This window comes from Acipenser ruthenus, chromosome 18, assembly GCF_902713425.1.
Source record: "Acipenser ruthenus chromosome 18, fAciRut3.2 maternal haplotype, whole genome shotgun sequence".
Lineage (NCBI taxonomy): Eukaryota > Metazoa > Chordata > Actinopteri > Acipenseriformes > Acipenseridae > Acipenser > Acipenser ruthenus.
Genome location: NC_081206.1, coordinates 33,448,398 through 33,465,410, shown reverse-complemented (window position 1 = coordinate 33,465,410; position 17,013 = coordinate 33,448,398). Strand labels below are relative to the sequence as shown.

General features: G+C 41.8%; 1 protein-coding gene across 2 annotated transcripts; it reads right to left on the bottom strand.

The window, feature by feature from the left end:
- Positions 1-650: 650 nt before the first annotated feature.
- Positions 651-14,088, bottom strand: LOC117435540 (WD repeat-containing protein 20). Of its 2 annotated transcripts, XM_058992122.1 has the most exons (5): positions 13,974-14,082; positions 13,434-13,811; positions 6,223-6,405; positions 3,884-5,179; positions 651-1,776 (listed from the first exon to the last, which is right to left on the bottom strand). In XM_058992122.1, exons 2-5 carry the CDS (start codon positions 13,695-13,697, stop codon positions 1,723-1,725), a joined length of 1,797 nt encoding a protein of 598 aa, XP_058848105.1. In that variant the 5' UTR covers positions 13,698-13,811; positions 13,974-14,082; the 3' UTR covers positions 651-1,722. The 2 variants fall into 2 exon arrangements, with proteins under 2 accessions (XP_058848105.1, XP_058848106.1); XM_058992123.1 differs by lacking the exon at positions 13,434-13,811 and having other exon boundaries at positions 13,974-14,088.
- Positions 14,089-17,013: the final 2,925 nt, after the last annotated feature.

The following is a 17,013-nucleotide window of genomic DNA, read 5'->3' as shown; positions in this document are numbered from 1 at the left end:
AGTATTACAATATGCATGCATTGAGGAGAGTCGGTTTAATGCTGCATATTAAACCCATGTCTTCTCTTAACTCATGAAACACAAATGGAGACCCACCACATGAGCTGACCAACCCAGCAGTATTAATGCCGACTGGTGGAAGCAAATGTACAAGCAGCACATCACCGAACCCATGCAATTAAATGATGACAAAACTAGCTTGTAATTGACTTAGTGTGTGGCATTTCGCTTTTCTCATACATATGAAAGGCTTGAAAAGAAAGGGTGATACATTAACAACTTTGTTTTAACAGTGAGGGTATCAGACTGCAAGCCCTGCTGAACCTTGCACTGAAACATTCTCCAGCTTTATTCGTCCCTAGTGGCTACTATTTCAATTTACACAGAACAGCAACGTTTAGAAAAAGCCGGTCTTTTATTAAATCTTTAAGTCTAAATTGACTTTCCTGAGCTTCAAATATTTGCCAAGTTTGAGCATTATTCTAACCTAACAGCTGTACGCAGTGGAACAATAAGGAAAGATTTAGTTTTAACTTGGAGAGAATAGCATTCGATACAGAGATCTCCTATACCAAACATCGAATTAAAAAATACACATCGGAAATGTCTGTCTTCTTTTTTTGTACAACAGAAAAGAAAACAAAAACCTGCATATTGAAGATTGTTTTAATATTATTAATAATATGTAGAATTGCTTCTGCATTAGAAATCTCACTATTTTTTCTTTATAATGAAGATGCACTTCAGCTAGTGTAATGATCATTTGTTTGCCCCATCAATCACTGAATTACAATATTTATACATATAATACAGAGTCGATTGTAATTTGAAACAATATTAAAATAAATGCTCAATAGATACAAAGGAATTCTTTATCTTTTCTCCGGGTCATAGCTTTTCGGGAGTGCTTGCACAACCCACATTTTTAAAGCTGTTCTTTTCTAACATTAAACTATTAAGTGCAAACAAATTTTCTTTTTAAAAAACTATGATTGCAGCATCCAACTTTGAGTCACAATTGTTAAGCTAGAAAGTAACGACTTTCAATCCCTGACCAGTGCATCCAGGCTGTCTTCTAACATACATACACATTTTAATTTATTTATATATATATATATATATATATATATATATATATATATATATATATATATATATAAAGTTCCAATAATAAAATAAGAACAAATCAGTGCAAAGTACACAATGGTGAGATACTAATTCAAATAGATCATTAAGTTACTGGGATTTGTTTTTTTAAGGATAGATTTTTTTTTTCTTTTATACACAATATTACATATGATTAAATTACACCAAAGTTTGGAGAAATGGAGAAACATTAAACCAAGGAAAACTTAAAGTGGAAGTCTTTTTTTTTTTCTTTGATTTTATCAAGTTCTGTACTGCAACTGCAAAAGGGAAATTAAACATTTTACAAAAAGAAAGAAAAAGAATGAAAGAAAGAAAGAAAGAAAAAGAATGAAAGAAAGAAAGAATCCTTCTTGGGTTTGCAGTTTCAGTGTTTTCCAGGATGACTTTTTTTTGTTTTTTCCATTGCACCTCATCCTGTCCGTGCTTGCAGATTTGCTACCTCTCACACTAGGCCACTTCAAAAAGAAAAATCAAAAGCACTTCTAATTGTGTGTGGATGAAGAACAGCTCCTGGCTCTGGCGTCTTTACTGCTCGTCAGTGATGAAGGGCTCTTAGCAGCAGAATTGAGACGGCTATACAACAGTCCCGCTAGGAGAGTTAGCTTGGTTTTGGGATGAAAGTAAACCCTGAAAAGGAAACACAATGCAGTGAGTGTAGGTCTGCGCATGAAACACTGATGAGCATAAAACTCCCTATCTAATACCCCCCCTTCCCATCCCACCCCACTGACTACACATTCATCAGCAAGGCACTTCAAACATTCATTCAAACGGTGCTGGGGGCTCAGTAGGTGGCTAACTACTGAGCAGTCGCACAGAATACATGGGCAGTCGCCATCTACCAAATTCTGGTTGGGGGAGATTCACAACGAGCATTTCCATTTAGACCCGAAGAGACTTCTGAAGTCTTGAAAGCTAGGGGGTTTATATGGTAGTTAGTTAATATAATAAGCAGTATTACAAATGATAATATTACTATTATTACCCATAGCAAAAAACTACCGTCTTTCAAGCAAGCATTGGTTCAAAACAAAAACAAAATTAAATCCTGCTTTGGTATCTAGACAGCATGCTGCAAGCAGTTTTGTAAGTCTGATGCACCAGGAAACATACTCTGTCCTCTTTCTTTACACTGGAAACACAATGCTGGATTCCCAGGGGTGTATCAGGAAATCAGATGAGCCGAGAGCTCCATGTGAGCGCTGCACACCACTCCTCTCAGAGGTCTGCACACTCACTGCTTATACATTATGAGAAGTGAGCGAGCTGAAAGGGAATCTCACTGCTTATACATTATGAGAAGTGAGCGAGCTGAAAGGGAATCTCACTGCTTATACATTATGAGAAGTGAGCGAGCTGAAAGGGAATCTCACTGCTTATACATTATGAGAAGTGAGCGAGCTGAAAGGGAATCTCACTGCTTATACATTATGAGAAGTGAGCGAGCTGAAAGGGAATCTCACTGCTTATACATTATGAGAAGTGAGCGAGCTGAAAGGGAATCGCACTGCTTATACATTATGAGATGTGAGCGAGCTGAAAGGGAATCTCACTGCTTATACATTATGAGAAGTGAGCGAGCTGAAAGGGAATCTCACTGCTTATACACCGAGAAGTGAGCGAGCTGAAAGGGAATCTCACTGCTTATACATTATGAGAAGTGAGCGAGCTGAAAGGGAATCTCACTGCTTATACACTGAGAAGTGAGCGAGCTGAAAGGGAATCTCACTGCTTATACACTGAGAAGTGAGCGAGTTGAAAGGGAATCTCACTGCTTATACATTATGAGAAGTGAGCGAGCTGAAAGGGAATCTCACTGCTTATACATTATGAGAAGTGAGCGAGCTGAAAGGGAATCTCACTGCTTATACATTATGAGAAGTGAGCGAGCTGAAAGGGAATCTCACTGCTTATACATTATGAGAAGTGAGCGAGCTGAAAGGGAATCTCACTGCTTATACATTATGAGAAGTGAGCGAGCTGAAAGGGAATCTCACTGCTTATACATTATGAGAAGTGAGCGAGCTGAAAGGGAATCTCACTGCTTATACATTATGAGATGTGAGCGAGCTGAAAGGGAATCTCACTGCTTATACATTATGAGATGTGAGCGAGCTGAAAGGGAATCCCCAAAAAAATGAAAAATACCAGACAACATCCACTTTTAACATTACCAATAATGGGATTTCTGCACAACATACTGTGCTGCCCGCTTGAAATGTATTAGTTAATGGAAAGTAAAATCTGCATTTTCTGCACAACCCTATAAACTCACAAATGCTTTCTTCAAATAAATATTTAAAACAGATAAATCCCCAATTCAGTGTACAGCTGTGGTGAATGTTTTGCATCACCTATAATTTTAGGATTGAGACAATAAAATAAAAATAACTATATGAACATAATTCAGATATTTACGAAATAAAGAAACTACACAATTATATCACAAAAGTCTACCGGAAGGAAGCCACAGCAGTAGTACAGTGTTTCATGTTAGATTTCGAAATGCCCATTTTTACATTTTTCGTATATGAAAAACTACAAAGCGGTATGCAATTCAAGATGTTAATGTAACATTATTCAGGTGGTTTCATTCAACTTTAGGAAGCAAAATCAGTTAATTCTATAGGGTGATGCAAAACGCTTGGCCGTTGCTGTAGAATATACACGATCTGCTGCTAACATTGCAATCTACTAACTTTACTATGCAAGTTCTTCAGTCACACAGACTTACCACTTTTCCAGGCCTCGCCCATGTGCAAATAAATCCCTCCTGACAGGCAGTTACTATACAGTCCTCAAGAAATATCAAGACAGCAAGTCTTTCATGTGCTATCTTTTTACAGATGAGAGGCTCTAACAAGGGAACATCTTCCATTCGGGGACAGAGGGGCGTTCCCAGTGTCTTTGCAGGGTCTGTTTTAGTTTTAGTGACCAGGTTCAGTTTGTCGCTGCTTTTGCTGGTGATGTGTCCCATGCTGTGATTCCTCTTGTGGTCTTTCTCGTGGTGCCGTTCCTTGCGGTCGTGCAACGACAGCGTTGCAAACTTGCTGACCCCCGAAGCGATGGTACTGTCCACGACACTGCTCTTGCTGTTGGCGTTGGCTCCTGCCGAGTGCGGAAGGCTGTTGGAACGAGGAAGCAGGGGAGGTAGCGAGTTGCCTGGGGTGCTGCCGCTGCTACTAATGCTGTTGTTTCCATTGCTTCCTGGGTTGGTACTGCCACTGCCTGCAGGCGGACTCGTGGCATTCATAACGTTTGTGTGCGTCCTCGTTCGGGAAAGGGGAAGATGGGGAAAGAGGATGTCTTCCGTGAGGTCCCATAAGCACAGTTGCGTGTCCTGTCCGACAGAGCCAAACCTATACGTGACACTTACCGGACGGCTGTCCGTAGAATTCCTTTTGGATAGCCTAGACTGTGTGCTGTTTGCCCTGTCTCGACCAAAGTGAATCTGGTCTTGGAAGTCCTCGTCACTCCCACTGAACTCCATGGGGTCGCCCTCTTCCACGCTTGTAGTGTAAGGGTCAAAGGCCACCACACTTACCCAGGATTTATGTCCGTGACCCCTGGCTATTACTCTGCAGTCCAAAAAAGACCAAACGGTAACCAAATCGTCCTCTCCACCTGTAACAATGTATTTGCCATCCGGGCTCCAACACACACACAGCAGTCCCCCAAAGTAGCTTTTCATTGTACCGTGCAGCTCCACCGAGTCGAAATTAAAAACACGGAGAAACCCGTCCTGACTCGCACACGCCAAGAACTTCCCATCGGGGGAAAATGCAAACTCATTGAGGGCCCCCTCTCCCACTGTCCATTTCAACAAAGGGTTTCTGGTGGATTTGCTCTTGCAGGTGTGCACGGTGTAGTTTTCACCCTGTTTCAGCAGCTGGTAGTGTGGGGCAGTGGTGCCGCAAGTGTGCTCCACGTTATACAAGTACATATTGCCACTGGAGTGAGCTACAAGGAACAGGCTTTCCGAGCCGGGCACCCATTTCACACAGGTCACTCTTGACTTGTCTATTAACCTCTACAGAAAGAATGAACAAAAACACAGGACCATTTACAAACAAACATAGGGTTACATATGTGCTTCAACCTGCAGTGAGCATGCATGCATATATATATATATATATATATATATATATATATATATATATATATATATACACACACACACACACACACACTATACTGCACTACTTGAGCAATTTCACTTTCAAGTAGAATTCTAAAAAGCTTTTAAATTAGAGTGCAAAATGACATGTGAATTTGAATGCAGTTTTTTTGATCAATAGGGGTTAGCCCTGTACAGAATGTTACACGTGTCATTTCTTGCTTCACTATCCTTGTCCTGTAATTTTTCAAAATTTCAAAGGCAGTGCATTTTCTAATTCTTATTACAATTCCTAGGCTGGTAAGAGACTTGAATTTATTGTGCGTTTGCCGATTCTGTGTAAATCTGTTTCAAGTAGACTGATCCCTGTCTGTGCGAGCAGTACGGTATTTAAAACACTCGTTTATCGTCAAGTCATTTTTTGACATTGCTTGAATATGGGGACTTAATTTATAGATTTTCTACAAGCACAGTCTTGAGGAAACTGGATCCCCTGCATTATTATTGAGATTTCTAGCCAACTTGTGTTGCTCTACATATCACTGTGATAGACTGGCTGGCCTGGATTTCTAATCCCTGCATTGCTATATACATTGCTTATAAGGCTATCTACAAGGTAAACTCCCACACTACTGTTAAATGACCACTAGCACCCGAACCCTAACCCTATAACCTTAACCCTCAGACTGTTCTATGATTCCTAAAGCTTTCTTGCACTGTGGTACACTGGAGCACACTTGAATATATTATTTACTAGTGAATTGCTTTATTTTATTCCTGCTTATAATCAATAGAAACTTTCAAGTTTTATTGTGCATGGGAAATTGAGCAGAAACAGCAGCACTGATGTATTCAAAACAACAACAGAAACCCCTGTAATCTAAACGAGACGTTATGTCAAACAGCAGTCAAGGTGAATCATGCAAGCCATACTGAAGACCCAGTATAATACTCACTTCCTCATTAAACAGCTTGCTGGTTTCCTTCTTTATAGGGTCTATGAGCTGGACCTGTCCAGCAGAGAATCCCACCAGCAGGGAAACACTCTCTGCCGTGGCCGTCAGGTGGTTGAAGTCATGGCAGGTGGGCTGTGTTCCCTTGTATATCCTTTTATCTATGGGTTTACTTAAATCTGCTGCCTGGAAGAAAGCCAAACAAACATTACACTCATTAATAATACTAAAACACAAAATACACTAGCGAAGCTTTCCCAGCCTTACACCTATCAATTAGCAGCAACCACAGTCACTGAAATGAGAAGAAAGGCATCACATATTGAGATACAGTATGGAAAGCATGTCAGTAACAGGACTCTCTCTCCCTGGCGAGCACACAGGAGAGTGGAATTGCTATGAGGACACAAGCTAGTTGCAAATTTCACCTACAACTACTAATTCCATGAGTCCAATACACAAAGCACAGGCTAATTCTATGAGTCCAATACACTGAAAATACAGGCTAATTCTATGAGTCCAATACACTGAAAATACAGGCTAATTCTATGAGTCCAATACACAAAGCACAGGCTAATTCTATGAGTCCAATACACAAAGCACAGGCAAATTCTATGAGTCCAATACACTGAAGGCACAGGCAAATTCTATGAGTCCAATACACTGAAGGCACAGGCTAATTCTATGAGTCCAATACACTGAAAATACAGGCTAATTCTATGAGTCCAATACACTGAAGGCACAGGCTAATTCTGTAAGTCCAATACACTGAAGGCACAGGCTAATTCTGTAAGTCCAATACACTGAAAGCACAGATCTAAAGGATTAGCAGTAATATGTATCTCGACAGGATATTCAGCTTATTTGCCCATTTTAGCCTGAGTGTGTGGTGCTATTTATATGTGTTAAAAATAAAAAACAGAAATCTAAATTACATTTTACTGTGCAGAAAGTCTGTCTCAAAATAACCATTTCCAGAGGCTCCCGATTGGCGCATCCGGCAAAGGCGCTCTGCGTGGAGTGCAGGATGCGCCCTATAGCCCGAAGGTCTATTCCAGTGCCGACCATAGACGGGAGTTCCCAGGGGGCGGCGCACAATTGGCGGGGAAGGCCTAGGTCAGTCAGGGTGTCCTCGGCTCACTGAGCACCAGCGAAAGAGGTCCTACTGTAAGTGACTCTGCAGCAGTTGTGATGCACAGTTCATATCCAATCTCTAAGTCGCTTTGGATATAATATATCCAGCATATAATAAGCAAGTGACCAAGACAGCAAACATTACTATTTTACCACATAATTTTTAAAAAGAGGGAGCCTAGAAGGATTCATTTTGCTTTTCAAAAACAGGCAAGTAATTAATCCCTTTTAAGATAGCGGCAAATTACTTTATCGTGACACAAGCATAATTACTAGATATACTAATCGTTTCAAAATGTAAGCCGATCTTTGAATTCACTTAAGAAAGAAACTAATTTGTTTTCTGCAATAATATCTTCATAACTATCAGTTGATTCCCTCTGCTTGCGGGAGCCTCCAGTGCAAACATATTGCCCTCAAGCATGCCGCTGCCAAATGCTTCACTCAACCACTCCTAACGGGAAATGAGTTCAATAAAATGTAAATCCCTAAGCTATGGTTAACGGCCTTTAATTTGTAAGCTTTCCTGCATTAAAATCGAATGTGTGACCAGCGTACAATGAAGGTCTTCCTACACAAATCCCTCCTAATACTCGAGGTGTCTGTGCTTCGGTTCTGAAGGTGTTCACTGCACAATCGTTTAGGAAAAAATCAAATAAATAAATAAAACCATACTACTTCAAATGTGCGAAATACTGTATGATGGCAGCAGTGGCTTTCTAAAATGAAAGACACAAAAGTATTCATTTGTCTTTGCGATGCCAAGAGGGAACTTGAGCTAGTACAGGATCCCAAAATATAGTTATGTAACAAGAACGAAGCCAATATCTTAGATCCCAGGTCTTCAGTATTTTATGTATGGCTGGTTTCACAGACATAGTACTAACCTTGGATTACCTTACCTAATATAGCGCGAGGTAGTTCAAGATTACTGCTAATCCAGGTCTGTGGAACCAGCCTTAAGTATTTTTTTTTTTTTTTTTTTTTTTTCACATTAAAGTTTCTGATGACATTAAAGACACCGGGATCAAAGCCTGAGTGGTCTGGTTATCAGAACTGATTAAATTAAAAGCTTTGCTCAATCTTTTTTTTTTTTTTTTTTAAAGCATAAAGGTTGATTTCACCTATTCTCTGCTTGAATTGAAAAATAAAGATAAAAAAAAACTGTAAATTCTTTCTAAAATAAATGTCAATATTAATCGTCGATTTGGCAAAAAAATAAAAATCGAATAGTAGCAAGCCTCATTATATTTTCTACCCGATGGGAAACAGAAAGAGCACTGCCGCTAGTCCACACATGTACAGTAGTGAGCTGAAAGGTCACGAGGCATTTACAGCGTGCATGAATTACACTGTGATTTTATTATCAGGAGCGTTGTTTATCTGACTAGCTTTTACGGCTCCGACACGAAGCCCTATTTAAAGATGCCACTGTCATGGTAGGCTGCATGCTCATTTGCTGGCCCCATCTCTGCGTTTGGGAGTTGATCTCCTTGGTGATATGCCATAGCACTGGCTCTCCTAATGCTGCTAAAGAGTCTCTAATAGAACAGCGTCCACGCTGAAATTAAATCAAGGACCATTATATGAATGCTGTATGCAACAAACTATCAGACTGGCTGGATGGTGTGTGTAAGGAATGTAGCGTAACATTAGACTGTAAACAGCACATCTGCACCATATATGCAAACAATGCCAGCGCCGTTTATAATGATGCTGGCGGTACATGATGCGTCCTCTTTGGAATTAATTGGAAGTTCAGTGAGCCCTGACAGCGCGCTATGCTGCTAGCAGCTGTGTTCTGTTTTTAGAGATTACTGAAGCGAAATTGCTTGACGAAGCCGCAGACGCTTCTACGGGGTTTCGATGAAAGGAACCACTGTGTGACACTGATTTATTTTATTTTATTTTTTTAAAGATTTTAATCATATTTTCTTAGCTTTTTGTATAACCTGTTTAAAAAAAAATGAAAATACAATTACAGATCATTTGTTTGAATTCAGGAATTGGTACTGTACAAGAGCAACATTTCAAGGGAGTACTCGGATCATCCTGTCAGCAGACCACAGCTTCCTCCGATAGCCAAAAGGAAGGGGCTGCTAACCTGCACTGTATTCAAGATACTCATGGATGAAATGCCATGTACCCCTACTGATCAAGAGCCCACACACAAACAAGCTAACATGGGATGTGATGGATGAAACACTTCTAAAATAAGCAAAGAACTAATTGCGGGACTGAGTAGGTAAATTACTGTTCTGTGAAGTTTCTTTAAAAAAAAACAAAAAACTCAATCTTTGGTTCCTCTCTAACATTTTGACTTTGCACATCAAAAATGAGTCTATAAGGGTTTTGGATCTCCTTATGAACCATAAAGAAACAAAACAAAACTGGTTTTGCAGTTTGCTGAAAGACCACTATCAGGTTCTACCACAACAAGCATTAGTTGCCAAAATAACCCACACCGGCTGCTGCTGGGAAGTAGAAGTCTGATTCACTGTCATGCATTAAAGGCTTCTTCCCCCCACAATAGGGTGTGTCAAATGTAATCAAAACTACTGTAAACCAATTGTAAGCTTATCCTGGGCTTTTGTTGTTACTAGTCTGTGCATGCATACCAGATCACTTCTGCCAAGTAGGTTCTTTCACAAATGTGTCTACGTCAGTGGAGAGATGCGTACTAAATTCACTGGAGGCTGGCAATCAGAGCAATCAGAGCCCTGCAACACCTGAGCAAATCAGAGCCCTGCAACACCTGAGCAAATCAGAGCCCTGCAACACCTGAGCAAATCAGAGCCCTGCAACACCTGAGCAAATCAGAGCCCTGCAACACCTGAGCAAATCAGAGCCCTGCAACACCTGAGCAAATCAGAGCCCTGCAACACCTGAGCAATCAGAGCCCTGCAACACCTGAGCAATCAGAGCCCTGCAACACCTGAGCAAATCAGAGCCCTGCAACACCTGCTGTCCATTCGGTACAGTATGCTTGTATATTTTAATACAGTTTCAAGCAGTTAGTAAATATGAGCAGCGGGTTCAGGAGCAAGCTGCTGCGCATTGTTTACCTTCAGCGCCCCCTACTGGTCACTCACTTTCTGGGTTCAGTTGCTTGGTGATATTAATTAGTCATTTATCAGACTAATATATCAGTCACTTAGGGCTTTTTCACATATGGTTAGTTTCTAATCAAACCAAATTGAGTTCACTTGGAAACTAACTGTGGAGAAAAATAACAGTTCCTTTTGTCTTCACACATGCACTCCAGCGCAAATTGCTGACCAAAGCGGAAATGACTCACAGATTTCATATGATAAGAGCAGGTTGTGTTTTTGTTTATCTAATATATTTTAAAAGAATGAACTGTCCTCCTAAATCCACCAACACAGCTGCGGAGAGGCAGAGCTGTTTACAGACATCTCAAAGGAAAGCCACGTTTGCAGAGACACCAGAGCTTGCAATCAGGGGTGATCTGTAGGCTGTCAATCAGCTAACAGACATGTCAAAGGAGAGGGGCTTGAGATGTTTCCAAGGTTACAGGACACCGTGCCTGCAGTGTTTACAGGAATCGCATCCCTTTCCCTTCTACTGTGTAGTCTCTGTCTATCTGTATCTGTAGTTTAAGAACCGATATTTTGCTAAGCCGTCTGCTGAAGCCTTTGTTGGATTGGTGGTGAAGGACAAGCAGAGTAGATACCTGCAGGGCACTGGAAACAGTCTTGTGTTTCAGTGTCAGCACAGAAACAACGGAGGAGGGAGAAAACAATGACTGCGGTTACAATTCACACATACGTCCTGGAATTCATATGGCTCTGCATACAAAACACAATTTTATCAGGGAGGAGAGTAAACTAAAAGTATTTGCTTTGAGCGCTTTCTCAGAAACAATTTGTAAGATCAATGCGTTTGGACAAAATGTGCACAATTCAACAAGCATGTCAATAACATACATTCCCTGCCATGACTGCCACAGCAGCAGCGTCAGTAAAGAGTAAAAACTAGCTGACCATGACGCACACACAAACACACAGAGCAGTATAGAGGATGCACACACACACACAGAGCAGTATAGAGGATGCACACGCACACACACACACACACACACACACACACACAGCAGTATAGAGGAACAAGTACAGAATGGTCATGATGCATGGAAACATGTGACAGATGTAGAGAGAGAAAGACACCTCCATATGCCCCAGCAAACACTCCCAATACAGATTCATGCCGTGGTAGGTCACTAGCATCTAAGCAATGAGTATGCAGAGTAACATCTAGTACAGCGTCACACAGACTCTGTTCAGTGCTTCCCTCTAGGCTTCAACTGCTCAGATAGCATCCATTCGTTCTGAAAATCCAGACCAAAGTAGTCACCCCACCAACCATACAACAAATATTCAAATATCAGGCTACATATATTTGAATATGATGTAAAAATAAAGCACACACAAAAAAGAACTCCAATCTCCTATTGAGAAACCTGCAAGGAGATGTGGCAAATTACGCAAGAATACAACATCTGATTAATAAAAACGAATAATAATAAAACCGTTTACAGGTATAGAAGAAGTCACATGCACCAGCATTAACTTTCATATATTTGAACTGAAGCCTATTCTATTCCTGTCCGGAATGAACTTGCATTTGTACAGAGTGTTTTACAATTTTATTTTTTGTAATTACTATTTAACAACAACAATGTATACCAGTGATAATAGTTCTTGTGAGCCATGTGCTTCTGAAGAATACTGCAAAAACATGATCGGAATTCACACCAGGAAATATGTCTACATCATAATAATAATAATAATAGCTTTGGAAAACAATGTCACAGAGGTGTATTTATGGGTTACTTTCGGATCATGAAAACGTGCACTTCAATGTAAAACATTCGCAGTCACCGTAGTTGCCTTTTAAAGAATGTACCTACCTCTATAGAACACTTTACCGTTCATTAACACCAGCTGTCTGTATTTAATATACAACTAATTACTACACGTGGAGGGAAATGCAACTTTACAAAACATCTACTTTCTCATTCAAAAAAACAGATCGCTGATTTTAATGAGCTTCCTCGGGCTTAAGGAGAAAATATGGACATGCGCAGTGCAGGGTTTAAATAGTCTGGGCATGCGCAGTACGCAAAGTAGGAACATTTGATAGATAGCATAAACTGACGTGGGCAGCGGCATTACAGGGGAAACCGTGCACTACAAACTACATGAAGCAAAACATGCATCACAAGTGTCGTTTTTTAAAAACCCCGAACCAGAATCCCGTGCGCGCTTGCCAGCAACGTTTCTTGTGAAGCGTACTGTGTAATTGACGGTCGCACAAACCACTATAACACTAGAACTGTATTTTGACATCTGAAATTGCATACTGGGTACAGGGAATGTGCTTATCACGTCTAAGAGGACCACAGTACCAAGTCCATCCGCTACGCCTATCCCACAACTTTTACATTTCACCGACTTACTATTAACAGGGCAATACCTACCCCAAAGCGCAGCAATGGCTGCGTGCAACTGTTTGACAAGCCGCATTCTGACACTAACACACAACAAGGAAATAAAGAAGCAACACCTCTCGCACGCCGGCGATCACGCAACAACAACAATTACCGCAACCGTGTCGCTGACACGAAGGGATGAAAACAACACGCGAACCGAGCTGGATCACACAGCATCGGTCACACAGGACTGTGCGACACAGACAGCGCCGTCACAGCACGAACCAGCTGCGGACTAATAAGAAAACCCAAAGTTCCCCATCGACTTAACCAATGACCACGCTAAATGCACGGTCAGGTCTGCGCATTTAACAACCGCCTGGCTAAACTGGATGGGCTGAGCAGCAGCAGAGGCCTTAGCAGTTTCTGACACTATTCAATTATCACACAGAGCACCACTACACACCAGCACTGACTGTATCACACAGTTTAAAGCAAGTAGCGGCGAATACGCTCAAAACTGCGTCACCCGCAGCCGGGCCGAGTCACCGAGGGTTATTTGTTTGATTTGAACCCAATTATAAAAAGTAATAACAGCTTGGGCTGCGGGACGTCGCGTCCTGTTTACCTTCCTGACGCCTTTGTAAATGTAGAAGTACAGTTCTCGGCCCACATTGAAGCAGACCCTGTCCCCGTTACCGGACTGGTCGTTGACGTTCACGAAGGAGACTTTCACCGGGTTGGAGCCCTGCGAATTGAACGGTACCCGGTTGGGGCGGCTATATTCGGAGTGAGTGAGGAGTTTGTAGACGCCTTCCCGGGTGGTGAACTGACTTTTAATTTCGTTCATCTCCTTCCCTCCTCCCTCCGCCGCCATCTTGGAAATTAGCATTCATCCTGCCCCGAGCCCGGATCTTACTCGCGGAGCATGCGCGCGGACTCGCTCGTCGTTCTCTCTCTCCGGCCGCCTGGTGATCAGCGAGCTCACGTGCTTGTGTTTCTGAGGCTTGCAAAAAAAAAAAAAAAAGTTTGAGATCCGTTGCGATTTCGGAAAGACAGTTACGGGGTCAATTCCTGTTTTTTTTCAATTCCAATTCCATTTCCAATGCTTAGAACTGTAAATGACTTCCCCACATCAGGATAACAGAATATAATGCAAACCCTTTACCTGTAAACGTGCAACACACAGCACTGCTCTGTTCTGTCATGACCAGAGACAGGGGGCTGAAGAATGCATTTCCTTTGGCAACAGCAGGGCAGAAGAGCACAGCGCACCACAAGACAGGCTGCCGAGGAAGGGTTAATCAAGGTTTTACTGTAAACAGCACCACCTGCTGTCCTATAGCAGCATTGCAAGGATTTCTGAAAAATACATTAAAAAAATGATTTAAAAGATACAGCTGTCTCTGGAATAAAATCAAGGCATTGTAAATCGGTCACCGGGCATTAATTAACAGGACTGACATAGTAATACAAATATCATGATATGCACATTTTCTCAATTTCTCTGTAATAATAACTATTAATAATGATTGGTTTAAGTTTAGCATTGAGGCCAAGGTAGCAAAGAATGACCACTAGGGGGCGTGAAAATGTAATTTCTGCCCCATCTGGAATCTTCCATTCACTGAACGTGCTGTTGGCACAGTTACAGAATTGGTAGAAGTTCCAATGGGATGTCCCTACCAGTCATTTCCACAACACCCTCATTTCAGAAAGGAAACTTTTTAGGGGTCTTTTAAGAAGAGCCCCAGTATTGGAAAAGGGACATTAGTGTGTGAGCCTGGTAAATGATGATTTAAGCAGGAACAGCAGTAATGAATTATACAAAGCATCCACTAAAAGGTATTGCACGGCAACCGCAGCACAGCCCTCTGGAATGGGACAGCAACAAACACACAGAAATCTGCAACCCCAGTACAGGCTGCAATGAAATCACAGAGCGCCTCGAATCAGACTGGTATCGTTAGACTCCAGTTACAGGCTGCAATGAAATCACAGAGTGCCCCGAATCAGACTGGTATCGTTAGACTCCAGTTACAGCCTGCAATGAAATCACGGAGTGCCCCGAATCAGACTGGTATCGTTAGACTCCAGTTACAGCCTGCAATGAAATCACAGAGCGCCTCGAATCAGACTGGTATCGTTAGACTCCAGTTACAGGCTGCAATGAAATCACAGAGTGCCCCGAATCAGACTGGTATCGTTAGACTCCAGTTACAGCCTGCAATGAAATCACAGAGTGCCCCGAATCAGACTGGTATCGTTAGACTCCAGTTACAGCCTGCAATGAAATCACAGAGCGCCTCGAATCAGACTGGTATCGTTAGACTCCAGTTACAGGCTGCAATGAAATCACAGAGTGCCCCGAATCAGACTGGTATCGTTAGACTCCAGTTGCAGCCTGCAATGAAATCACAGAGTGCCCCGAATCAGACTGGTATTGTTAGACTCCAGTTACAGCCTGCAATGAAATCACAGAGTGCCCCGAATCAGACTGGTATTGTTAGACTCCAGTTACAGCCTGCAATGAAATCACAGAGTGCCCCGAATCAGACTGGTATCGTTAGACTCCAGTTACAGGCTGCAATGAAATCACAGAGTGCCCCGAATCAGACTGGTATTGTTAGACTCCAGTTACAGCCTGCAATGAAATCACAGAGTGCCCCGAATCAGACTGGTATCGTTAGACTCCAGTTACAGGCTGCAATGAAATCACAGAGTGCCCCGAATCAGACTGGTATCGTTAGACTCCAGTTACAGGCTGCAATGAAATCACAGAGTGCCCCGAATCAGACTGGTATCACACACGCTTTCCTTGTGCTATTCTGCAGCTCAAAACAGCAAAGAGGTGAACTCCACCCAACCCCATACACATCGCTTCCTGATCGCTGGGATTGAAAAACGCCTCTCCAAGCTGATTTAATGAACCGAAACCTGGAATGCTGGAAAACATGGTGGTGGAATCAAACTCTGAGAGAACTTGTTTCACTTTTACTTTAGCTTTTAAATGACATTTATTTTCACATCGCATGTCCTTTGAACTGGGGGTACTTCACTTAAATTAAGTGACTTATTTAAGGGGAAGTGGAAGATTCAGGCAACCAGCTTTTAAAAAGTTGTTTGAAAATCTCTGATCCCGCCTCTATCTATCTATCTATCTATCTATCTATCTATCTATCTATCTATCTATCTATCTATCTATCCTCCCTGACCACATTAACTTATACATACAGACAGCTGTACCCAGTTTTCCAGCAGTGCACCTGTCACACCGCACCTCTCTATTGTAGACAGCCATTCACACAAGTGTTTGACACACAGAGACACATGGACAGATGCCTTCTACAACCAGATTCTGATGCTAAAAATAGCTTGTGTAAAGTTCTGTATGTGCAGAACGAGCTTCATCACAATGAGGTATACAATCTGAGATCTACCCTTTTCTAGATATATGTTTGAACTGCAGTGCGATAAACAGCAGCACTTGCTACGACATTTTCAGGATTTTTTTTTTAACTGCCCCCCCCCCCCCCCCAAAAAAAAAAACAATCTGCAGGCAATCGTTCCTCTGTCTGCAGACAGCAGCTGATTGTTCTGTGATTATTTCTTATCTGTTCTGACATTGCTCAGTCTACAGAATCAATACAATGATGACAATGCCAGTGGCTCCGGCGCCCACAGAGGCTAGAGAGGAAGTAGCTGGTGGGGTGGAGATAATCTCAGTGTCCAGGTGACATGATCCCGGAAGTGCAAGCCCACCTGAAAGCAGGACTCGCAAACAGAGCAGCGGCAGACAGTACCCGTGACACCTGCACAGTGAATGGAAGTGCAGACACGTGAGATTGAAGGGATCATCTCATTCACGAAAGATTCAACACTACCACAACCTTCATCAGATCATCTCAAATGTGTTACATTATGTTTCATTATTACATCTAAGGGGAAAATAATATTTAAACAAATAAATACAAATGGAGTATTATTAATGGCATAAAGTTACAAATAATTTTTTTTCTGTATAGTTGTACAGCAAAATGCAAAGGCAGCACTGAGTGGTGCAATGTGATTGGGGTGAGATTATTGGCAGGGCCACACTGTGCCTCTGTAGCCCTAAAAGGAGCCTGTCTGACACTGACAGCTGCAGGAGACGCCCTGCTCGCTGTTACTTTCTTTAGTCCCATGTTCCAGTTGACATTCCTTCCAGG